The following is a 26,764-nucleotide window of genomic DNA, read 5'->3' on the forward strand; positions in this document are numbered from 1 at the left end:
AGAGAAGAGGCTTCATCCATCTTCAACAGAATTGTCTAACGATGGTCGGGTGCAACACATTTGACACATCATCCCATGTGATGGTGAAGTCCCCAATAGGTTGATGAAAATAATATATGTTGAGATGACACCTCTCTACAAAGGCAAATATCCATCTTTTGTCTGCACTATTGTAGCTAGAATGAACTAAATCTGACTAACGCCAACAACTCAACCACAACTTCTATTTATTCTTGTGGTGACCATAACTTATTCATTTTTCTATCACGTGACACCATTTTCATTTTACCACGATCTTACAATTGTCAATGAATATCATTTTAATTTTTCTAATAAATAAAACATTAATTTCAATGCATACATGTCAACATTATTACTTACCACTTCATTCCATAATTTTCTATAATCTTATCCTGATATCACCTTGGCAAAAACTTATTATAGTTTTGGATCATCTTGTGAGAAGTAGTTCCAACCAATATTTTTTTCTTTACACCCACAAATCATAAAAAACAACAGAAGTTATTTCTGTGTGAAGAAAATTTTATTGTGATCAAAGTTTATATCCATTTCATGAACATGTTAATTTCTTAAAATGTTCAGTAAGCTAAATTTTTTTCTTATAAAAAATTACTCCCGTTGATTTTTACTTTACACATTTTAGAAGAAAAATACTGATTTTTAATCCAACTTTTTATAATTTTTATACGTTTTCTTATTAATGTTAAATATTATGACTATTTATATTTCGTATCAATATAATATTTTTAAAATTTGAATTAAATTAATTATTTTTGTTAGTTTGTGTATTTAATTACGAGAAGGAGTGTTTCATGTTTCAACGTTTTGTTAATTATCTGTCTTCCCCGAATTTCCTCTAGAATATGAAGCAGCACTTCAGAACTTTACAACAACGAATCACTAAGTTGAAGCAATTTCAGTTCAAGCTTAATCCGAAACTTAATGACTCCACAAACAGTGGTGTTAGAGACAGCAAATTTTTGATTCAGTGCAACAAACAGATCACAGAGAATGGACGAAATGGCAACGTGAATGAGGCAGAATCAGTATTCCAGAGGATGCCCATAAAGAACACTGCCTCTTGGACCGCCATGCTCACTGTCTATTCCCAAAATGGCCAAATAGAAAATGCCCGCAAAGTGTTCGACCAAATGCCTTATAGAACTACGGTTTCGTATAACGCTATGATCTCCGCTTATATCCGCAATGGTTGCAACGTGGCCAAAGCTTATGAGCTGTTTTCAGTTTTTTCTGAACGCAACTTGGTCTCGTATGCTGCCATGATCACGGGTTTTGTAAAGGCACGGAAGTTCCACATGGCTGAAGAACTGTACCGTGAGGCTCCACCCGAGTTCCGGGACCCTGCTTGTTCAAATGCGTTGATAAATGGATATTTGAAGGTAGGTGAAGTGAATGAGGCGTTGCAGGTTTTTGAGAACATGGTTGAGAGGGATGTGGTTTCTTGGACTGCCATGGTTGATGGTTTGTGCAGGGATGGGAGGGTTGCTGCTGCTAGGGAGCTGTTTGACAGGATGCCTGAGAAAAACGTGGTTTCTTGGAGTGCAATGATAGATGGGTACATGGGGAAAGGTTTCTTTCAAGAAGGTTTTTCCTTGTTTACAGATATGAGGAGGGAAGGTTTGGTTGATGTTAATTCTACCACAGTGACTATCATGTTTAAAGCTTGCGGAAATTATTGTAGGATGCCAGAGGGCATGCAAATACATGGGTTGGTTTCACGCTTGGGATTTGAATTGGAAAGTGTTTTGAGTAATTCCGTGATTACTATGTATTGCATGTTTGGTTGCACAGACATGGCAGACAAAGTATTTTGTATGGTGAGCGACAAAGATATAGTTACTTGGAATTCTTTAATTTCTGGATATGTTCATAACAATGAAGTGGAAGCTGCGTATAGGGTTTTTGAGCGTATGCCAGAGAAAAACTTGATCTCTTGGACAGCAATGATCACAGGGTTTACTAAGAGTGGAAGAATTGTAAATGCCATAGAGCTTTTTAATATGTTGCCAGTGAAGGATGATTTTGTTTGGACGACTATTATATCGGGGTTTGTAAATAATAGGGAGTATGAGGAAGCTTTGCATTGGTATGCTCGGATGATTTGGGAATGTAGGCCAAATCCTTTAACTATTAGTAGTGTTCTCGCAGCTTCTGCTGCTTTGGTGGCGCTAAATGAAGGGCTACAGATTCATACCTGTATTCTGAAAATGAACCTAGAGTATAATTTGTCTGTACAAAACTCTCTTATATCATTTTACTCCAAGTGTGGGAATGTGATTGATGCCCACAGGATTTTCTTAGATGTAATTGAACCAAATGTCATCTCTTATAACTCAATCATCAATGGGTTTGGACAAAATGGTTTTGGCAAAGAGGCTCTCTGTATCTATAAAAAAATGCAGAGTGAAGGCCATGAAGCGAACCATGTTACTTTCCTTGCTGTCCTTTCAGCCTGTACTCATGCAGGATTAGTTGAAGAGGGATGGAACTTATTTAACTCCATGAAATCACGTTTTGGAATTGAGCCAGAAGCTGATCACTATGCTTGCATTGTCGATCTCCTTGGCCGTGCAGGTTTGCTTGATGAAGCTGTTGATCTAATATGTTCAATGCCATTTAAGCCCCATTCTGGGGTTTGGGGGGCTATTCTTGGTGCAAGCAATACCTACTTTCGTCTTGACCTTGCTAAGCTTGCAGCTCAAAACATTACTGAGCTGGAGCCTAAAAATGCAACTCCTTATGTGGTACTATCTAACATGTATTCTGCTTCTGGTGAGAAGATTGACAGTGACTTAGTAAGAAAGACCAAAAATTTTAAAGGAATAAAAAAAAGTCCAGGTTGTAGTTGGATTACAATGAAAGATGAGGTTCATCTGTTTCTTGCAGGGGATCAATCACATGGTAATATTGAAGAAATGAAAGCCATAATACTGACTATGGATAGGGAAATGCAGTTGTTGTATCATTGTGGGTGCTGACTGACAGTCTTCTTTTCTTTCTTTTACGAACATAACTTCTCTGTTGTTGCAATGTTATCATTGTGTAAGCAAGCAGGCTTCTTTTTCAACAAAAGGTTCTTGGATGCACCTGATGTAATGACGTCTAAGTTAAAGATCATTAGCATACTCCACACACTACTTAATGCCATTTAAGCATTCTGGGTCACCATTGCCTCAGACCTCAACTGCTGTACGGATTAGCACTAACCAAGTAAGTGTTAGAGTTGGTCAAAGTTTAAAATGTGTTTGGTTAGGGAATATATTATCAGTGATTCTGACTGGTTTTTATTTTATCATAAAATATTGTTTAGGGTTTAGGATTTTGTGAGATAATCCAGGAACACACTTCTGAAATGTGTTTGGAATGGTTAAAATTGAAGGATTTAATTGTTGTTGGATTGGAGTACTGGTGATACTCAGGGCATGTTTCAAATGAGTAGTGGGGAGACTATACATGTTTAATTGTTTATAATTTGTCAAGAATTATTTGAGTTTTGTGTATATTATTGTTTATTGATTTGATTACATATACTAGAAATTTGATTACATATATAACCAAAGTATGCAGCCTAATCAAAGTCGTATAATTTTACCCATAAATTTTTTCTTTGATCTTTGTTCTGGCCTCTCCAATAATTCATTTATATATGCATGCATGTATGTATGTCTGTACTTACTAAGAATGCTTTTTCTGTTTAGACAAAACTTTGTTGTTTTCCTAAGATGTGTAACTGTAACCCTCCACTCATAACAAGACGAGGACACTGGTTTGCCATGCTATATACTTTTTATAAGTAAAATAACTTTTAGAGTATTCAGTCAGTTCTTAGGTAGTTGAATATGCATATGGACAATTCTAGAAATTGCATCTAATATTACGCATTCCACTTTTTCTTGAACTGACAAAACAACTGTTTTAATCGAAGCTTCATTTATGCCATGGTCTTCTGTGGTTACAAGTTTTGCCAGCAACTAACTACTGTGATGTGATAACTATTTGCAGGTACAACTTTTATAGATAGCCAATTAGGCTATACTTCTAATTCTCTGGAATGGGATTCATTCAAGTGAAGCTGCGGACAATATAATAATCCAGTGACAACTAGATGAGAAATGCCAATACTACATTGGAATCAAGGTCTTTTCTTTTCTACTTCCACCCTTACACTCCAAAGTGTAAATAATGTAAGCTAAGTTCAAGAGGGGGGTGAATTGAACAATCAATATTCTCTTAAAAATTTGAGCTTGGATTGAAATTCTTGAGAAAATTATTTGATTAAAATATTTCAGGTTACAAAACAGCACATTAAAAAACCAATTACAACTCTGAATGCAGCAAAATCAAACAATTAAACTATTTCTGATAATGAGATTAATCTGTTAAAACTTGTTCCAATCAAGAAAACTCAAAGAACTCAGTGCAGAAATTAAAGAGGAGGGTAGAGAAAGATCACATGTTCAGGTTTTATACTAGTTCACTCTTCCATAAGAGCTACATCTAGTTTCTCAGCTACACCAGCTAAGATTCCACTAAATCAAGTCTTTTACAACACACAAAAACTCCAAGAAAACCACTCTTGAACTGTACAAGAGTATTCTACTCAACAAGTAACTCGCAGTTACCCTATTGCAATTGAAAACCCTATTCAATAACAGTCTAACACTACAAAAAACAAATGAAAGACTAGGAACAATCACACCTGAATCACTGCAAAATCAACAAGGTTCAAAGATTTAGGATACCTTCATTAGCGAAGAATCTATGATCCAAAGAATTGCTCCAAGAAAACTGAGTGGCAAGGTAGGCAAACACAAGTACTAAAGTACAAACTATAAGCAATAGTGAAATAGCACAATTAAAGTCAACAAACCAACTAAAACAAATAAAAACATCAAACTAGTCAAACCGGTCCTACAAGTCAACTATTTCTTCCCCATTGACTACATACATCAAATAGGGTGAAATAGAAACAAAAAAGATAATGCAAGTAATGTTTTTCAAAATAATACAAATCAAACTAAAACAAGGATAAAAAAATGATAATGCATGTCCTAAGTATCCCTTCCAAACTGAAGCTCAATGATTTGATCCTAAACCACTCCAATCTGATCATCAAGATGCTGGAACCTAGTTGCACAAAACTCATAGTGCTACCTCTGTTCATTGGCCATGGTAATTCATTTTAGCAGCAACCTTTCAAATTGGGAAAGAGGCATGTCACGATCAATAGGTGGAACATATGGTATAAGTGCATGCATCACATCCTCAGTGGTCTCAGCCTCTCCAGCATTGCTTGGTCCAGCTTCAACTGCATTGGTGTCCTTTGGAACAGAAGGGCCTCCTTTATCATCTCTGCTTACCTAGCGATCGTTAAACTTGGCAAACCCCATTGTGCAGAGTGACATTGTTAATGTCATTACTAGGTCTGAAACCTCTGATTTCTACCCCTCAAGGTTTACTTCAATTCAAAGTAGTGTAAGAACTTGGAGACAAGGACAACATAAGGAAACTGATAATCTATCAGTTTCTCCACTTCAGCATGTGGTCCTTCATAACATAGATCCAATTCACTCTGATCTTGTTTTGAATGCAATACATTAACACCAAGTCTTCCTCGTCCAACTCTACCTCAAAGTAAGAAGAAGCGACTATGTTTAAATGCTGGATATGAATCTGCAACTAGTAGTGTAGGTTCCAATTATTCTGTGAGTTGTGAGAACTATAGTCAATTGTTAGATGTTTTCAAAGAAACTCATGAGGAAGCTAATAGGTTGACTCTTTCAAACAATAGGCTGGAAAGTAGACTCAACACTTTAGAAGAAGAGTTAAAAAGTGCTAAAACTGATTTTGAAAATTTAGAAATCTTTTAAAAAAACTCTTGTAATTATGCTGAAGCTAGTGAACCAACCAAAAGTTGTGAAAATTGTGAAGTTTTGCAAGGTCAAATTCATCATCTTACATAAACCTTAGCTAAATATTCAAATGGGCAGAGCAAATTTGAATGCTTTACTTGGTTCACAGAATTATGATTTTAACAAAGTTGGCTTAGGATACAAGCCTAGTTTTCAAGGAAAAGTAAAACAGTTTAAAAGTTTTTTTTTTAATCTCAACAAAATGCATACTTCACCTTTCATTTCCTATTTCTATTGTATGAAAAGAGGTCACACTATTAGAAGCTGCAGGGTTAGAAAACATGATATACCAAATGGCTTAGTTAGATGGGTGCCTAAAAGTGCCAATGAAAGGAATAACAATACTGGACCCAATTAATAAGGGGACCACATCCTGCTACTTAAACTTGTTTAGCAGGTGCATCTGACACAAGAAGCAACTATGGTATCTTGATAGTGGTTGTTCAAAGCATATGACATGTGATACTTCAAAGTTTGCAAATTTGATACTGAAATATAAGGGATATATCATCTAAGGTGACAACAATAAAGGAAGAATACTTGGCAGAGGAGACATAGGAGATCATGCCTCAATTATCATAAAAAATGTTATAAAGACTTAAACATAGCTTGCTAAGTATTAGTCAGCTATGTGACAAGGGCTATAAAATCATTTTTGAGCCAAACATGTGCCTGATATGTGAAGCTGAATCTAGAAAAATTCTATTGGTTGGTAAAAGGGTAAACAATGTATATATGTTGGACAATAGCCATACTGATAGGACTCCTAGGCATCACAAGATGCTTATGGGCCTAACATACTGAAAGACCCAGAATATGGCAGATCTATAGTGAGAGAAAGAGAGTGGGCCCAGTAGTGGAAAGAATGAAAATGATAGCCCTGTTGTGGAGAGAAAGAGAAAGAGAGAAGGGCCCAGTAGTGGAGGGATTGAGAAAGAGAGTTGGGCCTAGGAGTGGAGAGAATGAGAGTTAGTTAGTGAAGGGGTGAGGTGGCATGAGGGATGTGTAATGAGGAGTCAGTATTTGGGGAGAGAAGAAAATGGGGAGAATTAGGATGGATTATTGTTAGAAATCTGTTAGGAGAGTATTCTTCTCTATGGGAGGAGTCTTGGACTCTGGTATTTTCCTTGCTTGTAGAGCCACTGAACTCACTGATATTGTTAAATTAATAATATTTAACCTCTGATATTCCTTTGTCTATACATACTGCATCTAACCTTGAGTGCTTATTGTCCAAAAAAGCTGAATCCTGGTTGTGGCATAGGAAAATAACTCATATTCACATGCATTATTTAAATAAATTGATTTCTAAAGATTTTGTGTTTGGTATTCCAAACATAAGGTTTCAAAAGGATAAAGTATGTGAAACATACTTTTTGAAAACATGGGAATTTTCAATCTATTAAAAAAGTAGTCTTAAAAAATTAAAAATACCTTCTTAGAACCACTTGAGTTCTAACCAAATTTAAAAAGCTTTCTTTGGTACTTTAATGGATCAATTAACTTGCTAAGAGGAGAAACAGACTCATACAAAACATAGACTCACACACAGACTATATATACTAAATCTTCATTCAAGGATAGGATGCAATAAATACTTAGCTCCATCCAGCTGCTTCTACACAGAGTTCCGAAAGAAGATAACCTTATATAGTGAACTTGACCATTTATTCTATTCCATTGCTGCTTATCTTACATGCTTTGATTCTATACAGGAACATACAATTCTTTTCTTTTAAACCAAATTTGTGGTGGCTTGTTATTATTATTATTATTTTTAATGGAGGAAGAGGTTTGGAAAAGTTGATGCAGAATTTATTGGTATTGTTCCTGTGGATTGAGTACTGCTTGGAAGACTAGGAGTAGGTGGGACAATTATTTTCTTAGAGCTAGAACTAGTAGACTGGTTATTTATCTTGCCACTTAGATTCTTGTCTAAGGCCCTGACTTTTCTCTGTGTTCTAGGATGCTGTATGGGTCACTGCGCTTAAAAAAAATGCTCAATGCAATCCTCTTCTGGAGTTCATATAGAAGTTGTCACTGAAATTAACACCAATATGGAAGACATGATTTGCTTCTTCAATGTGTGTGTTGATTTGGATTTCCAGGTTTGCACCTAAACTATTTGTTTTATTTTTATACTAAAATTGCTTTAATGGATCATATAGATTTTTCCTTACTATCTTTTTTGGAGATGTTGGGTTTGGTTTTATTTGAATTAAGAGTCATCAGTGCAGAAATACTGTATTGGAAATCAGAAAATAGAACTTAAGCTCTTTCCAGAGCATAAGCTCCCAAGAGAAAAGAGTGTTTTCTCTCTCCAATAAGAAACAAAATATCTTTATTCCATCCTCTCCCTGTATCCCTTTCTGACTCTCCTAACATCCTTGACTGCTATTCATTACACCTTCCAACCCTTGGGCCCTGTAGAATCCTAGCCCACATCCTTGTCCAGTATTCTACCACTTCCTACCTGAGAAAGAACAGCCTTGTCCAGAGGAGAGGAAATTGGCTTCACCCTCACAGGTAGCAGCACTCTTCATTGGTAGTCCTTTCCACCACACCAAAACCTAAGTAATTTGCAGCCATTCTGCATAACTATGCTGAGTTGCTAAAACCTTCTTTGATTCTAAAATATCATCATGTTCCAGCCGGCAAATTTTCTTATGCAGTGTACTCCCCAATAGCCTCAACCGTGACAAAAAGACTGAGCAAACCGTAGATGATGGAGTCATCTGTAGGTCATAGGCCACATCACCTTACTTTTCCAGCACCTGAAGAGGGTCACAGAACCTCTGGCCAAGCTATGGACTAATCGCTGATTGTTATCTGTGTGGTTGTAATTTAAGGAAAACCCAATCCCCAAACTTAAAATTTTGCACCCTTCTCCCTTTACCAGGATATCTTTGCATCTGTTCTTGTGCCTTTGCTAAATTGTATTTCAATTGCAGGAAAACCTTCATCTCTGTCTTGTAATTTTTGAGTCACCACCTCTACCTTCATTTCTCCGAGAATGAAGTGTATTACTGCCGCGGTTTATTCTACCATACACAAACTCAAATGGAGTCATGCCCTGGAAACATGGAAAACAATACTATGTTTCTAATCTACCAACTTCTAAGGTTGTTCAGAAATAAAACATCATAGATATATGAAAACTCCTATAGAATTTTAGGGCATGAGTGAAGGTCTTAATAGAGGGAACAAACTCCAATTATGACAACTTATGGAGGTTATGCATCAAAATTGAACTTGAAATGACAATATATACAATGGACCGCATGTACGTGAGTAGAATGTAACAAGGAGTTGAATCAACAATATGGCTTCCTATAACAATATGATAGTATAAGTCAATTGGCTAAGGTTGACTCTAGTTTTAGTCATACTCTTCTTCTATATATTAAACTTAAATGTGTTTTTTATTCCTGAAAATATATTTTTTTAATTAATTTCAGTAAAAAAGAAATTCACTTGTAGTCCTTACTTAATAAAAAATAAAAATAATGAGAAAAACACAAAAGGTTTTGAACGTTGTCCTCCTAATTCATCACATCTACCATAATAATTACCACCATTGTAAGATTTGACAACCTTACTTTTTTTGCCAAGTTGAAGTTCACAGCCTGAAAGTCTTAAAAACGTTTAGACAATGAGACTTCTCATGTATCAAATATAAACAACAATATATCTATCAACATAATGAAATATTGTTGTCTATTCCAATAAGCCATAGGGAAAATAGACCAAAAGTATGTGTGTAACAGTTTTAAGATGTTATTAGCTCTTTGGCCACTAATTTCCTTATGTTTGTTCATTTTCTCTTTATGCACTCAACATAGATTTCAAAGTCTAATAATAAATGCAGGGGATCAAGAATTTCAACTGACTTAAGAATTCTCTACTTAGAAATACACGTAAGTATCTGAATTCTCTGTTTAATGGTTTACCCACAAATAAATTAGGGTTCATGAAACCAAAAGATTCATTCAGGTATTATATAATTTTATATATCCAATAATCTGAAAGTAATAAAAACAATGATAATACGTATTGAAGTTTTAATTTAATTAAATAAAATACAAAAGAAATACTAAAAAAAAAATAGATCATAGTTTAAGGGATACCTGAATGCATATAGCTGTGACATGAACGAGCATCCCTAAATTAAGTCACTTATGCCTTCTGAGACCTTCATTCTAGATAAGTAATTTTGTATTAAGAATAAATAATTAATCTGGTATGTGAATGTCTGAAAGGCTTCCAATTTAGTGATTGGAAGACCTGAAATTTATTTTTAAACACAATTAGATTTTTTCCTATTTGTAAGACTTTTTCTACATTCTTATCAAATGAGTTTTTTTTTTTCGAATTTTCATTAGTTTTGTAAAGTTTCACGAAATATTTGAATGAAAATAACATTTTATGTGATTTGCCTTTAAAGGATTGTAGCTCTTTTCGAAACAAGTGTTATATACAAAAGATTTCTTTATTTTTCCACAAATATTTTAGGATGTGAGTTGATTCTAAACTAAATCTTAATTTCTAGCTCTTATAAAAATTAATTTTAAATCAAATGTTTTTTATTTTATAGAATATATTAGCGATTCATCAAGAAACTATAGATGTAAAAACATATTAAAAGGTTAGTTTCTCTATTGTATTATGCTACTACTGATAGAAAAAGTAGAAAAAAAAGAGAGAGAAGGTTTCGTGCAGAGCAAGAATGGCATAGCATCAATTCTTAAACCCTCTTCTTGGCATCTTCTCTTTGTTTGTTTTAGTCACCTCCATTATTGATTCAACTCCTAATGATAAAATATGCATTTTCAAAATAATTTGCATTTCCATGATTGATGATGCTTTAGCAGAAGAGAAGAGAGAAGGATTCTTAACTGCTGTTGCCTGTGTTCATCATCTGTTCAGGTTCAATCAATACATCAAATAATTTCTAAGCCCTTATCTTTCATCTTCTTTCTTCTAAAAATTATAGTGATCTTCTAAATGACAGGAGTATTTTTATCTTATTGGATGATCTATTTGCTCCTCATTTTGTTGCTGATAATACTTATTGATGCTTTGGTAATACACTAACTACATGTATGATTTTAATCCAAAGGAAAACTTAAATGCTTTATCATATTAATTTTAAAAGAAATTAATGTGAAAATGGTAGCATGATAACATTATTTCAAACATCACTGCAAAAATAAATTCTATGGAACACAGAGTTTTATGGTGTCCAGCAATTGTCTCTGCATTGTTATACATTAGTTGTGTATTTTTTGTTACACATTAATTTTGAATATAATGAGGTTGGGTAGTTTTTCTTGCAATTTTAAGGGAATAAAACAAAATATAGCTTGTAAAATGACAAAATTAGAAGAAAGACGATATTTTATTTAAAATAAAACAATTTCCTTGTACTTTTAATTCAATTATACTCACATCCCTTATAATATTTAAAAATAATATATTAATAAAAATTCACATAAAATAGAAAAATAAAAAATTACATTTAAAAAAATGGAAGATTTTTTAAAAGCTAAAAATTGAATGACCTAGTTATTTTATATTAACACCGGAAAAAAATTATACCCAATTATAATTTTTACTATAAATATATAAAACGTCATTTTTTGTGTGGAAATGTTGCTTTAATGCAAAATAAGTAAATAATTATGCAATATAATTTATTATTATATTATTTTATACCAATGTAAAAGTAAATGAAGCGAAAATTAAGTGTTTGATTGATAATAATATAACAAAATAAATATCTATTGCAAAGCTAAAATTAAAGTGAATGTAATTTAAAAAGGCGTGATAATGGAAATGAATACAATTTCTTTTCTAATAAAACAGGAAATTATGTTTTAAATGGATGTGAAATAATAAAGTGGTTTTTATATGTAGGAGAAGGTATCCAAATCATTTATTTGTTTAATATATAAAGGAATTTCCTTCTACAAATAGATTTTTTAAAGTTCGTAGTTGTATATATTTTATACTTTTATTTTTTTAATTATATTTTAAAATTTTAAAAAATGAAAATAAATTATTTAAATATTAAAAGTAATTTTACATATTTCAACCATACATTAAAAATTAAAAATTATTCACATATTTCAATAATAAAAGATATTATAAATTGTCCACTAATTTTTATGAATTGGAATTATTCATTTTATTTTCTTAAAAGATATAGAAGTATATAATATTTATTTGTGCACATGTTAATAAAAATATGAAAATTCAAATATAAATTATTAGGACAACAACTAATTAAATATTTATTTGTTGATAAAATAATTAATTGAGTACTTCTATTAGGATTACTAAAAAATATTCTTTACATGTGACAGATATAGTAGTTACATAGGAGACAATCAACAAAGAATTTGAAGTCTTAAGGTTAGTCCATTATCATATTTTTTTTTCCACAATTTTTATGCATTCTTTTTTAATATATTGAAAATATATTTTAATATATTCGGAACAATATTTTCTAAATTATTTTGAGAATTTTTTAAAAAATAATTTGGGTCCATCAATTCATCTTTTCGATGGAGGGAGAAATGTATTGGATGTTGGAAGAAACTCCCAATTATTGAGATGTTATTAGGACAATTTTTATTGTTACACTTCTCGATTAATTCATAATGATAAAAATGATTAATTTTCTGAAACACATAATTTTTCCAAACATTATAATAAAAAAATAGATTTTCAAGTAATACCCTGAATATATAATATGCAATCGATTATAAGGATTTAGGGTACCAAATTACATAATAAAAAATCCATTTTTAATTATTCTGAATGGATTATTCTACAATATTTCCTAATAATTTTCTTACTGTGGAATAATGTTTTTAAGAATAATTTAAAATATAAAACATTCCTTTGCTAGAACATAATTTTTAAAAAATAATTTCTTGAAAAACTGTCACAAAATATTTTTTTAGCAGTAATAAAATAAATAGACACATACCTCACCACTGGCATGCCAATTTATATAACATATAATAAATAAAACATTGAAATTAGATGACTTCTGTTTTGTATTCATGAAGGAAGTAATTATGTTTTCTAACAGTAATATTTTTTTTTCGTTTTCTTTATTAATAGACTTAATATATGATAGTTAATTGTAATCAAAACAGAATTGCATAACTATGCTTGTTTCCTTATTAAGAATCTGTTAGACTATTAATCATAATCCATCTTTAATTCCAAATTTTATAGTCCTTTGAAAAACATTTTGAATTGTTAATGTTTATCTATGAAAACTTGATGTTACGACTTAGTTATTTTTAATTCAGATTAACATACTATAAGGTCTATTAGACCGTTTCGTTTGAGACTTTCTATAGATACTTATTATCTATAAGATCCTTCAGTTGCAAAAAAAACGTGTTAGTATATTCATATGAAATAATCATGTGAACACAAATAAGACAATAGTGATTTTTTGTTATCATCAAAAACATATGAATCATCTACTTTTTCTTGTTTAAATAGACAACACAACAAAAAATTCTCAGATTCTCACGGTTAGGCGAATGACCTAATCAAGTTTCCTCACATGTCTTCATATTAGATAAGGGACATTTGTTGATCTAATAGGTAGCAATGATAGTTTTTTCAACCAAAAAACCTTTAGAACTTCAATACTCAATAGCATATATCTCACTCTTTACATAATGGTCTTTGTATTAGGCTATTCTGTTTAGGAGTCCTAATCACCACTTGACGCCTCGCCATACCATTCTTCTTACAAAAGTCGTTACAGTTCTAAATAGAATTGAAGGCCATATTCCATTTTAAACCTCTTCTTTATATTGGTTTGGTTCTCCACCAAATGCTTCCAACTTTTAAAGTTCTCAAATGCTTCGTCTTTGGCCTTTTGAGAGAGACACGTAGCTACCTTTGCTCCAGAATGTGAGGGAGTAACAGACAATCCCCAAAGATCTACATGAACATAATTCAGAGTCCCATTTGATAGGGTCTTTCTTCTTGCATATTTGTATTTTTCATCTTTGGATAAAGCATGGAAGATTATGTGTGCAGAAGAAATGAATGACAATGATAATATTCAGTGATTGAAGTGGAGAAAGGGTAATAAGCAAAGTAAGAGGTGAGGTCAACTGATTAGGAAGGAGTCTAGGATTAGCTACAAATAATACTACCCTAGAGAGAGCTCAAGAACAAGTTGTATGGCCAAAATTGGGCAGCATAACAATATTCATTCTGAAAATTTCATAGCCCTAACACCTCTATAGTTGTTAGCATCAACTTTCCTTCCTCCATCTTCTTTCTTAGGTTTTTTATTCACAGCTAGTGGCATGTTTGTTGGATTTCACCCAAACTTGTTAAAATACAATGCAACAATTAAAATACCAGTCTTGTTCTTTGACATTCAAGGCAGGCTTATTCATGCTCTTCTTAAAGCTTTTCTCCATAAATAGTTTCCAATGTTGTTCTACCATGCTCTTGGAACTTGTTTCAACCCATAAAAGAGCTTTCTTTAGTTTATACACCTTCCCTTCTTGTTCTTCAATCACAAAGCCTTGATGTTGCTCAACATAGACCTTTTCTTTCAGTTCACCATTCAAAAACATTGACTTCACATCCACTTTCAGTTGCAAGGAAAATTAAAGCTCTAATGGTGTGTCTAGATGTTCCATAAGAACAAAAGCAAGGTTATTAGACTCAAGAGTTCAAGTAGACTCATAAAGAGTCTACATCATGGGAAAAATAGATATAATGACCTACTATTTCAACATTCAACAGCTTAGTTAATCAAAATAGTTGACAATAATTCCATAATTCTAAAATAATTAAGTTCAATAGTGCATATGACTACTATGTAAGTGCCAACCACACCAAGTAGATAAGTCCATACAATTACAAATATAAGTTCTAAAGGCCATAAAAATTAAATAACTAAATAGAAAAGTGTCTTCAAGAATTTTAACTCAGTCTCTGCCAAAACTTTCACCATTACAATTTAACTTCTTCTAGCATTGAGGCACAAGGTTCAAAATCATATCTAGTACTGACAATATAATGCTTGAATATGAAAATTCTTCCATTAAATGTCTTTGAGAAATAATTATGTTAAAGTTTTTTCCCATTGCCCAAAACATCTAGTTTAGGTTTCCATTCAACATCTGCCTTATTTCTTGCAATATTTTCACTTCTAGGTCTTGGAAGTGAGTATGTACCAACATTAGCATAAGAATAATTTGAACTAGTTCTATTTCTGGACATTTTAAAATTTCTAGAAACTTACCGTGACATAGAAAGAAAGAAAAAAGTAAAATAAAACTAAACTAAACACTAGAGTGAATAGAAAAACAACTCTAGCAAAAAGGGACAAAACAAGACAGAACCATTAAACTATATAAAAAAACGAATCTTGTAACAAGAGAAAGAACTTACCATTGTAAAAATAAGAGACACCAACGAAAAGGACACGGGCAAAAAAGATGTGTCGTGGTCTAAGAAGACACAACAGTGTGGCTTGGCAAGACACAATGGCCTAAGTAGACGAGCAATGCAGTTGTGGGAGAAGACACGTGACACAAAGAAGGAGATTGCGAATGTGAGAAAGACCGTGAATGTGAGAGTCAAAGATCAAAATGGTCCTTGGTATTTTCAAATGCAACACATTGCCAAATGACGTGACTCATTCATATGACTTGGACTTGCGAGTCTAATCCAAGTTCATTGAGTCTGCTCTGAGTCTAATTTGAGTCTACCCAAAAATAGGTTTGCATGTGAGTCAACTCAGATAAAGTGAATACACTCGTAAACTCGTCTGAGTTGACCATAGAGTTTGATGATCATAAAAGTCTCTTTAAAATCATTGGACTGTTCTGAATAGCCCTTTGCAACAAGTGTTGCTTTATTCTTTTAGATTGACTCATTCAGGTTATGCTTTACTTGTACACCCATTTCACACCAATTATTTATCTGTCATTTGGCTTCTCAATCAACTTCCATTTATTTTTACTTTTCAATTACATCAATTTCTTGGTACCTAATTCCCCCAAGCTTTTTCTCTTGTCTCTTTTGAAGTTTTCTGGTTCCACAACACAATAGTTGCACCTTATATAAATATCACTCAAAAGTCTTACTTTTTGAGGAGTTAAGTATGGAAATGAGGAACTTGAGCTAAGAGGGCCTGATGATGGTGAAAAACTTAATGTATTTGATGCTAATTCCTTATTTTTTAGGTGTTGAATTATGCTGCAAAATAGTTAAATTGTTTTCTCCTCAACCTTTTCTTCTTGCCAATTTCAATAAGCTTTCGTATCAAATGTGACATCTTGAGTAACATCACCTTCGTCTTCAAGTTTTCTGGTCTATAGTTCTTTGACATGGAGCTATAACCAAATGCTGCTGAATGGAGTGTTATTTATTACCATTATTCTTCACTTTGATTTTTTATTTTTGCAAGGATCTACAACTCTGTCACCACCTTGTTGGTGGTATCTGAAGGTGATATTGGTATCTAATAGTCAAGGAACTTAATTTCTACAAAATTATGCTGTAAAATTTATAACAAGAGGAAGGTAATTTAGGGTGGAATCCGTCTCTATTTTTGATTTTTTTTTTCTTTTCTTACCTATTCAATGATATTCTAAAGACAAAAATAATAACTCAAGTAATAAGAGTGCTCTGACAATTAGAAATATAAAGGGTCACATAAATGGCACTAAATATCTTTATAGACTTTCAATAAGCATTCAATCTCTACTAAACATCCAATCTTGACTAATAGAGTTATGTTATTTTTTTCTTTTCATAAAAGGACTAGTAGAGTTATGTGATATTGAATAAACCCATTAGTAGAGTTAAGGTGATTCGCTGTTTATTGATATATTCCATGTTTCTGTTATTGATTTAAAGTAGAAAGTGAAGAAGGAAGTGGTGGCAATGGATTCTAAAATTGGTGAATCCACGACTGAACATGTTAGACGTCAATTAGGATACATAACCTCCTACAGAAGTAACCATGCAAAGCTCATAAAGGAGGTTGAAATCCTGGAATTCAGAAAAAGTTGTGTGCAAGAAATGGTTAAAAAGGCTAAAAGAAATGGAGAAAAAATTTTAAATAATGTCCAGATTTGGTTGAAGAAAATGGATGCAACAATTGTTGAGGCAAATACTCTTATTTTCAATGGTATCCAAGCAAATTATCCGATGAACATTCCCAATATACAGTTTAGGCACCAGCATAGCAAGAAATTGCAGAAGATGATGCATGAGATTGATCAAGTCCTAGCAGAAGGATTTTTTGATACAATTTCTAAACCACCAATATTAAAAGAAATTCAACAAGTGTTGAAAGATCCTAACATCTACAAGATTGGGTTGTATGGGATTGATGGCGTGGGAAAAACAACACTAGCGAAAGAGTTAGCTCAAGAAGTCAAGAAAGATGGTTCTTTTGATGTTGTAGCTATGGCTGAGGTGACCGATTCTCCAAATGTGGAAAATATTCAAGGCCAAATTGCTAATGCCTTGGCTCTGAAATTTGATGAGGAGACTAAAGAAGAGAGAGCGGAAAAATTGCGTCGAAGGATAAGAAAGGAGAAGAATATTCTTGTTATTTTGGATGATATTTGGGAGAAAGCTGATTTGGCGGAACTGGGGATTCCTTTTGGTGATGACCATAAAGGATGCAAGTTATTGTTGACATCTGAACGACTTAATGTGCTTAAACGTCAAATGGGTACTCAAAAAATTTTCAGACTTGAGCTTTTATCTGATGAGGATAGCTGGGAGTTGTTTGAGAAGATTGCGGGTCAAGATATCAAATTGATTACCACAAACAATTATGGTTCTGCGTTGGATGAAATAAATTTCATTGTAGAAAATGTGCCTAAGTGTTGCAATGGTTTGCCCCTTTTTATAGTTGTTGTGGCAAAGGCTTTAAGAACAAAGGACCTCTCAACATGGAAGGATGCCTTGAAGCAATTGAAAGGATTGAATGAAAAAGGAAATTTTAAGGAAGTTGTGTGCCCTTTAGAATTAGGCTATCGTTATTTAAAAAGTAATGAACTGAGGACATTGTTGTTATCCATTGTTTCACTTGGACCTGGCCGCATCCACACTGGAGAACTATTTTCATGCTATTGGGGATTATATGGAGATTCTTACGAATTAACAAAGGCAAGAAATAAATATTACAAATTAATTGATGATCTTAGGGCATCTTCATTTTTGATTGAAGTTGAAATTGAGTACGTTAGAATGCATGATAGTGTTCGTGATACGGCCAAAGCAATATCCTCAAGGACTCACCTGACTTATGAAGTACCAAATTTCACACATAAGGAGCAATGGGACATAGATCAACTTAAAAAATGTCATTATATTAACTTTCCTTCGTATAATTTAGATGAGCTTCCTGAGAAGCTAGATTGTCCAGAGTTGAAGCTAATGTCACTGAAAAGCAATCTTGGCCACTTAACAATCCCTGATAACTTTTTTGTTGGGATGGGAGAAGTGAAGGTTCTTAATTTACATCGAATGAACTTTGCCCCTTCCCCACCTCCTTCTTTTCGTCTCTTGACAAACCTTAGATCATTGAATCTGTATGAATGTGTATTGGATGATATAACAATTGTTGCAGAACTCACAAATTTAGAAATTGTCTCCCTTGAAAGATCTAAAATTCAGGAGCTCCCAAAAGATATAGGACAATTGGCTTACCTTAGAATGTTGAATTTAACAAACTGCTGTCAGTTAAAAACCATCCCCAAAAATCTTATATCTAGCTTAACATGCTTGGAGGAGTTGTATATGGGGAATTGTAATATTCAATGGGAGGGTGAAGGAGGAGAAAGCCAAACTAACCATGCAAGTCTAGGTGAGCTAAGGAATTTGAATCAGCTTACAACTTTGGACTTGTCAATCCATGATGCTTCAGTTTTACCTGCAGATATGGATGTATTTAAACAGCTACAAAGATACAACATATCCATTGGGAATATGTGGAAGTGGTCTTCATTATGGTCTGGCGATGCTAGGGAAATTTCAAGAACACTTAAGCTTGTTGACTCTTTGAATACACTCATTTTTTTAAATCGTGGGGTACAAATGCTATTCACTACAATTGAGGAACTGAGCTTAGGTAAATTAAATTTTGTTGATGATGTGTCTTATCAACTGAATACGGAAGCTTTTCAAAATTTGAGACATTTATATGTCCAAAACAGTGATGCTTTCCGAAATTTGGAGACACTGATTCTTTGCAATCTGCGTGATATGTATGGTCCACTTGCAAAACAGACATTGCTTCTCTGCAATCTGCGTGTTATGGAAGACATAAGCTATGGTCCACTTGCAACACAGTGTTTTGAAAAACTGCAAGTTTTTAAAGTCCAAGATTGTTATAAGTTGAAGAAATTGCTTTCGTATTCTATTGCGAAAAACCTTTCTCAACTTCAAGAGATTGAAATTGTCAATTGTACTGCCATGGAAGAGATCGTATATGAGGAAAAACTCGAGGATGAAAACATGCATAATATAAAATACAATGCCACGCTTTGTTTTGAAAAACTTCAAGTTATTAAAGTCCATCATTGTCATAAATTGAAAAAATTACTTCCGTATTCCCTTGCTAAAAGCCTTTCCAAACTTCAGGAGTTGGAAATTTTCGACTGTTCAGATATGGAAGAGATCATATATGAGGAAAAACTTGAGATTGAAAATCTGCATAATATGAAAGATTTTGGCACACATTGTTTTCAAAAACTTCAAGTTATTAAAGTCCAGGGTTGTCATAAATTGAAGAAATTACTTCCGTATTCCTTTGCTGAAAACCTTTCTCAACTTCAGGAGATGGAAATTTTGAACTGTACGGTTATGGAAGAGATCATATCTGAGGAAAAACTTGAGGATGAAAATCTGCATAATATGAAAGATATTGGCATACATCCTTTTGAAAAACTTCAAGTTATTAATGTCCAAAGTTGTCATAAGTTGAAGAAATTACTTCCATATGCCCTTGCTAAAAACCTTCCTCAGCTTCAGGAGATGAAAATTTTCCAATGTAAAGTTCTAGAAGAGATCATATCTGAGGAAAAACTTGAGGATGGGAAAGAATTTTCCAAGATCATGCTCCCTAAATTGCGTTCTCTTACGTTGAATACATTACCTAAGCTTCGAAGTTTTAGTTTGCCATTGGAAATAAATAAGGATGATGGATCAATTCCTTTGCCATTATTCAATCAAAAGGTAAACCACACTTTAGTTATGAATGATTTCTTCTTCATTCTTTAATTTCTTTTATGCAACATAAATATTGAACTTCTACAAGTTTCCTAAAAAATAATACTATGCACTTTGTCATTAACCATTTTCATAATTTTCAATGTCGAAACAAATTTGATATTTTTAATCACCTATTGGCAAGATCTTTTAATCTGCCTATTGCTACTTGTTGGCATTGCTTATACTTGTTATGTGCCTAGATCTGATGCTGATGTATTAGCTGAAATCTTAATTGAATGTTATTGATGGCAGGTTAGTTCCCCAAAATTGGATATGCTGGTTATTATCAACTTGAATTGTTTGAACTCAATATGGTACAATCAACAAACTCCAAATTCTGTAAGCAATCTGAAAGAAATAAAAATTACTGGATGTCATGCCCTGCATCATGTTTTTCCAACTGCTGTGGCTAAGGAGCTTCTCCAGCTCCAAGTGCTTGAAATATCCACATCTAAGATAGAGATGATTGTTGAAGATAATAATATTCAACACGCACCAGATGAGATTACTTTACCAAAATTGGAGCAATTAAAGTTGGAATACTTGCCAAGGCTCACAAAGTTTTGCCAAGAAAGTTACAACTTAAAATTTCCTTCATTGAAAACAGTAGAGATAATTGGATGTAATTTGAAGTCTTCTGGTCATGTAGACTTAACCACAAGAACAGAGCTTGAATGGGGAGGTAAAAATGGTCAAAAGGATAATGAGCTTAATCTGTTCAACGAAAAGGTATATGACTACTTCTTCACTATTTAAAATCTTTTATGCATCTTAAATATTGAATTCCATATTCAAGGGCTTTCTAAAAAAAGGAAATGGTGGTTTTTAATCTGCAATGTGGAATGTGAACCTAATCTATTTAATTTACTCAAGTTCCAAAGTCTGCACAGATTTCATTTTCTAACTCACCCTCCACCTCATTATAGCTATGCAAATAATATGATTTATCTTAATAATGCTCTTTCTCCTATCAATAAACATGTAGAATAACATTTTGATATGACTGTGAGTGCTAATAGGTTGCAATGCCCAACCTTGAAAACTTGAAGTTGTCTAACATCGGTTCATATGGGAAGATATGGGATGAAAAATTGCGAGTCCCCTTTCACAGTAAAAACTTGAAGGATTTGATAGCGGACGATTATCTCAATCACACAGAAAGTTTGTTCTCATCCTCGACAGCTAGAGAACTAACAAAACTGAAACATCTTGAGATTCTATCTTGCCCTGCATTGATGGAGATATTTGTCCAACAAGAGAAGGTGAGCATGTTAGACTTCCCTATTGAATCTAACAAATACATACTAATGCATTTACTTAGAATATATGTTGATATGTTGCTGATGATAGGTTACATTCCCAAACTTGGAGACACTGTTTATCAATGGCATGAATGGTCTGAATTCAATATGGAACAACTTTCAAGGTCCAAATTCTTTTCACAAGCTGAATAAAATACAAATTATAGGATGTCGTTCCCTGCATCATGTTTTTCCAGTTGTTGTGGCTAAGGAGCTTCAACAGCTTCAAGTGCTTCAAATATCAAGGTCTAGTAACATAGAGAACATTGTTGTAAAGAGTCTTAGTGGTGGTGCCCTTCGCAAGCATAAGAATAATAGTGATGCAGTTTTTATGCCATTTAAAGAAAATAAAGGTGATGATGCAGATGAGATAGTTTTTATGAATTTGAAAGAATTGTACTTGGAGCACTTACTAAGGCTTGGAAGCTTTTGCGAGGAAAGTTATAACTTCAGGTTTCTAGCCCTAGAAAAAGTACGTGTGATTAGATGTCCCAATATGAAAACTTTTTGTTATGGAAATGTAAGCGCACCCTGTCTCTCAAATGTACGATTTGGATGGACTGAAAATCTTCGTTGGGATGGTGATCTTAATACCACTGTGCAAAGGTAATTAATACTTCAACTATACTCCATGAATCTCCATTTTTCATGCCAACTTCTAGAGTTTATACTATAACTCTAATTTTGTAGAGTTTTCAAACGTATGGAAATTGAGTCTAAGACATAAATCAAAATCCGAAGAAAATTAAGAAACCATCATTTTCTCACGTAAGGTATCTACATATCCTATTTTGATTTTTATACTTCGCTTTTTTTAATTATTCACACTATATTTGGCTTTCAGTTATTTTCTGTGATTTTAATAAGCTATGACATTTTTGCTTCTTTTCCATTTCAATGTTATGTTCGAAATCCATTTAATGGACCAGTGATACCCTGGATGAATATAAAACAAAATTTGAAAGATGCAAAGAAACCAGTTGGACAATTGGAGGATGACATTCCCACTGCAAAATGTTATTGGTAACTTTATTTTTTTAATGAACTCAATATTTTAAATTTTCATGCACTTTACCTTTTAAAGAATTAAGAAATTTGTTACAGCCAAGCATGGCATGTTACAGGACCTTGTCTGTCTAAATTCACAATATTAACCACACGTGTTTGTGGTCTTCCCAGTTATGTTATGAACTTATGACTATGGAAAGGAGGAAGTCTTCATAATTCAGGTAAAGAAAATAGTGAGGAGCATGCTCTATGTTTATCTTTTTTTTCCTTCTCCTAGGTAAAGAAAGCTACCACTAAAACAAACAGTTGCAAGAGCAAAACAATTCGCTTTTACTTTGTTCCTTTGATTTGTTACGAGTCTATAAAGTGTTTTTCCCAAAATTGCAAAAGGATAAGTGTGACAGCATTTGATAAACATAATTTCATTCACACTTTAAAGCTTTTGTCACAATTTTTTGGATTGTCATCATAAATAAATCTATTGTTTTAATTGAGACTCATCTAATTGGGTATATTTTAGGTCTCTCCATGTGCAAGCGTATTGGGACTTCCCTATTGTGGGTTGGATTAAAGTGAACACTAAAGGCGTTGCTCGGGGGCCTCCAGGCCCCGCTGCTTGTGTGGGTATCTTCAGAGTGATTCGCGGGGAATATATTGGTGGTTTCTCTACTTTTTTTAAGGAATCAAAATGTCTTGTATGTTGAGGTCATGGGGGCTACTTTTGCCACTAAACATGCTCAGAGGGCTAGGTTCAAAAAGCTTTGGCTGAAGAGTGATTCTACTTTGCTCTGTCAAGCTTTTTCTTCTGTTAAGTGATTCCTTTGACTCTTAAAGGGAGGTGGAGAAGGTGTATGCAACTATGTGTTGGCATGGATAATAAGTTAGACATTTTTTTTGGTACTTTATTATGCCTTCTTGTCTTAGTTTGGATTTTTTCCATAAGGGATACGAATTTCCTTTATTCCGTATTTAGGTTGTGTTCCTTTTTTTCTTACGTGGGTTTGGTTTGATTCCTCCATGTTTTGTATTCCATTATTTTCTCTTTTATGTTATGTTTCATGTGATGACAAATGATTGGTGGATTTTGAGGTGTCATTCTAGGTGAGATGTCAAAATTCATAGTGATGCCTAATATGAGTTTTGTAAAGCATGCCTAATGTTTTACCGTCAATGCACATTGTAAAGCGCACAAACACACTATATAGCAATAAAATAAAGGTCCAACAGCAAGGGAATGCATTGAGCTTTCCAGTTAGTTCATCAAGCAAAGCACACAACATGAACCAATGCTTACCTCACTAATCAAACTCTAAAGCAAATCCACAATCCACTCAACCGTCTGACCCACAAATGCAAGACAATAACAAAGAAAACCGCAAGAACAGAGAAAGTAAACAAAAAACAGAGTATACGAAGAATCTCACAAATAAAAGATTTAACAGGGTTCGCTTGAAACCTAGTAGACGTCCACAGTCAAAAATTCACTATGAATAGAATTTGAGATTACAACACAAATTTTCTCTCAAGTATTAAAAGTAAACTCTCAACTCAAATTAAGGAATTTTTTTTTTCAATACAAGGTCTATATAAACAAATAAAACTGTCTAACTAATTCTAAAAAAAAAAACACGCCAAACATGTACGAGTCACGTGCACTGGGGAGTGCAAAATGCCAACTGACGCTTGGGAGTTATACAGAGGAGGTAGACGATCTAAACAAAAGCTATGGTTCGAATAGACGATCTTGAACCACTAGACAGTCTTGAACAGTAGATGGTCTACTGATGATCTACTATCTCTAAGAAGATCTAGGAACCTTTGACCATAGACTTTTTTGAACCAATCTTCACACAAACAATAAGTCGTAGATTCACTATATATATTATGCTTGGTGTCATATCCCTTTCGCTGGGTTCTTAACTTATAGCAACGACAGAGATTGTGCCTTCAGAACCCAATGATGACATATCTGTTGAGCTAGCGCAGCTGTCAACAGCTTCAAAGACACCTGATGTCATGTTGTCCATTACTAGTGGCAGAAACAATGTTGAAATGGTCTACAATCCTTTAACCGACTATGTGTACCGATTTTCTGGCTGTTACACTAAGGTCTTTATAGATTGTTGATTGTTTCTCTATGTGCATTTGAATATGTGATCTCTGTGAGTGCAATCTTATTCTATTCAATAGAATAGTGGTTTTCTTTCTGTTGTCTGGTTTCTGTGTTTCTATATTGCTCAAATCCATTATGTTGGTTAATTGTAGGTAGCTCAGAGATTCACCTCCAATATGCCATATGCCATGCTCGAGTTTCTAGCTGAGGTCTACCTTGAGGATTAATACATAGGTCTAAACTGCAAGCAGTTCCATTCAGTTGCACCCACTCAAAACTAACCCCTAAGCACCAAGGGATCACCCTAGGGAAGGAAAGTGGCATAAGAGGGATTTTAACCCTCGCTCATGGATAGGTGGGAGTTCCTACCTCATCCTTTACCACTTGTGTCAGCCAGCATGGGCTTTAGAAAGTCTCATTTTTCCTTTAAGCTCTATAAAAAGTTTATTCACTTTAGTCTATACATTTAATAGAATAAAGTTATTTTAATCCCTCTCTAGGATATAGGGGTTATAAACAAGTGTAAAGAGGGGCTAGAATAAATAAAATGCATATAGAACTAAAATAAACAATTGTGATGTTTTGAGAGATCAAAATCATTTGAAATTTTACACTAATATAATGACTTGTACATGATAAATAACCTTACCCTTAAGTAAGGAAAAACATCTATGGGGAGAGTTTCCCTTTAAACACAAATTTCAAACGTATTTTATACCCCCAAATCAAGCTTTGAAGAAGCACGAAGCCTTTGTGGATCTGTTTGAATTTCTTCAGCATTGTATTTTATTCCATGTCAGTTACCCTTTGTTAAATTGGACCCGAACTCTCCATTTTACTTTTGTATAAATCTGAGGTAGTTGTATGTTTCATGGTTTTTCATTCTATGATGTGTCTTACATTAGGAGTTAAATGCGACCAACCAATTTAGGTATGTGTAAATCTCACAAGAGTATAATATATTATTCAATGCAAAGAATGACTTATATAAGCCTTACAGACTCTGAAAAAACAAACTAACTGCAACTGCATACTAAGTGGCACTAAACTAGGAGTAAATAATGCAACAAATAAAGACCCGTTCAGCCCTTTATTTCAGGGGCCTTATTGACACGTAAATAACTAACATACCCTCCCTTAAGCTTTAGCTTATTTCAGTAACTTCAACTACACCAAGCATGTGTCTGAACTTCTCAAACTGATCGAGCTTCACAGCCTTAGTCATCACGTCAGCCACTTGTTCATTTGTATTGCAGTATTTCAGTTGAACTACTTGTTCATTCACCAAATCTCGCAGAAAGTGAAATCTTACTGCAATGTGTTTACTTCTTCCATGGAGAACAGGATTTTTGGATAATTGAATTGTAGAATTGTTGTCACATAGAATTTTAGTGGCTTCATTTTCTCCTAACCCAAGGTGCTTGAGAATTCTTCTAAGCCAAATGCATTGACATGCACAAGATGTTGCAGCAATGTATTAAGCTTCTGTAGTAGATAAGCTAACTACAGGCTGGTTTTTTTGAAGCCCATGATACAGCTGTAGTTCCCATCATAAATACTAATCCGGAAGTGCTTCTTCTATCATCTAAGTCCCCTGCATAATTGCTATCACTGTAGGTTGTGAAACCTATTTTTTTTTTCCTTTTTGATAGAAAAGACCGTGGTCTATGGTGCCTTTTAAGTACCTAAAAATCCGTTTTGCTGCAACCCAATGTGACTCCTTTGGATTGGCCATGTACCTGCTGATTAGATTTACTCCATACATCAAATCTGGCCGTGTAGCTGTCAAATACATGAGACTACCAACAACTTGTTTAAACTTTGTGACATCTACTGGTGCTCCTACATCATCCTTAGACAGTATAGTTCCAGGTACCATAGGATTGCGAACAGAATTACTTTCTAGCATGTTAAACCGAAGTAATATCTCACGTGCATACTGTCTTTGACAGATAAAAATTCCTACCTCATTTTGTATAACTTCTATTCCCAGAAAATGTCTCATTTTACCCAAATCGGTCATGTCAAATTCTAACTGCATAGAGCTTTTGAACTCTTCACATATATCCTTGCAATTTCCAGCAAAAATCAGATCA

At 33.6% G+C, this 26,764-nt stretch overlaps 2 protein-coding genes across 8 annotated transcripts; both read left to right on the top strand.

Annotated features, from left to right (window-relative positions):
- Positions 1-884: 884 nt before the first annotated feature.
- LOC137835095 (Tetratricopeptide repeat (TPR)-like superfamily protein) lies at positions 885-3,020 on the top strand. Its single transcript, XM_068643442.2, has one exon. The coding sequence runs from the start codon at positions 885-887 to the stop codon at positions 3,018-3,020; it is 2,136 nt and encodes a 711-aa protein (XP_068499543.2).
- A 4,915-nt stretch (positions 3,021-7,935) lies between these two features.
- On the top strand, positions 7,936-23,516 carry LOC137835096 (disease resistance protein At4g27190). Of its 7 annotated transcripts, XM_090302465.1 has the most exons (10): positions 10,743-10,880; positions 12,320-12,368; positions 16,878-20,210; positions 20,499-20,975; positions 21,266-21,508; positions 21,597-22,153; positions 22,238-22,320; positions 22,477-22,570; positions 22,672-22,776; positions 23,076-23,516. In XM_090302465.1, the coding sequence occupies exons 3-7, from the start codon at positions 16,902-16,904 to the stop codon at positions 22,272-22,274; spliced, it is 4,623 nt and encodes a 1,540-aa protein (XP_090158591.1). In that variant the 5' UTR covers positions 10,743-10,880; positions 12,320-12,368; positions 16,878-16,901; the 3' UTR covers positions 22,275-22,320; positions 22,477-22,570; positions 22,672-22,776; positions 23,076-23,516. The 7 variants fall into 7 exon arrangements, with proteins under 7 accessions (XP_090158586.1, XP_090158585.1, XP_090158587.1 ...); XM_090302460.1 differs by lacking the exons at positions 10,743-10,880; positions 12,320-12,368 and adding an exon at positions 7,936-8,062 and having other exon boundaries at positions 22,652-22,776; XM_090302459.1 differs by lacking the exons at positions 10,743-10,880; positions 12,320-12,368 and adding an exon at positions 7,936-8,062.
- Positions 23,517-26,764: the final 3,248 nt, after the last annotated feature.

The sequence above is a fragment of the Phaseolus vulgaris genome, chromosome 5 (assembly GCF_051622355.1).
Source record: "Phaseolus vulgaris cultivar YP4 chromosome 5, ASM5162235v1, whole genome shotgun sequence".
In the NCBI taxonomy this organism is placed as follows: Eukaryota; Viridiplantae; Streptophyta; class Magnoliopsida; order Fabales; family Fabaceae; genus Phaseolus; species Phaseolus vulgaris.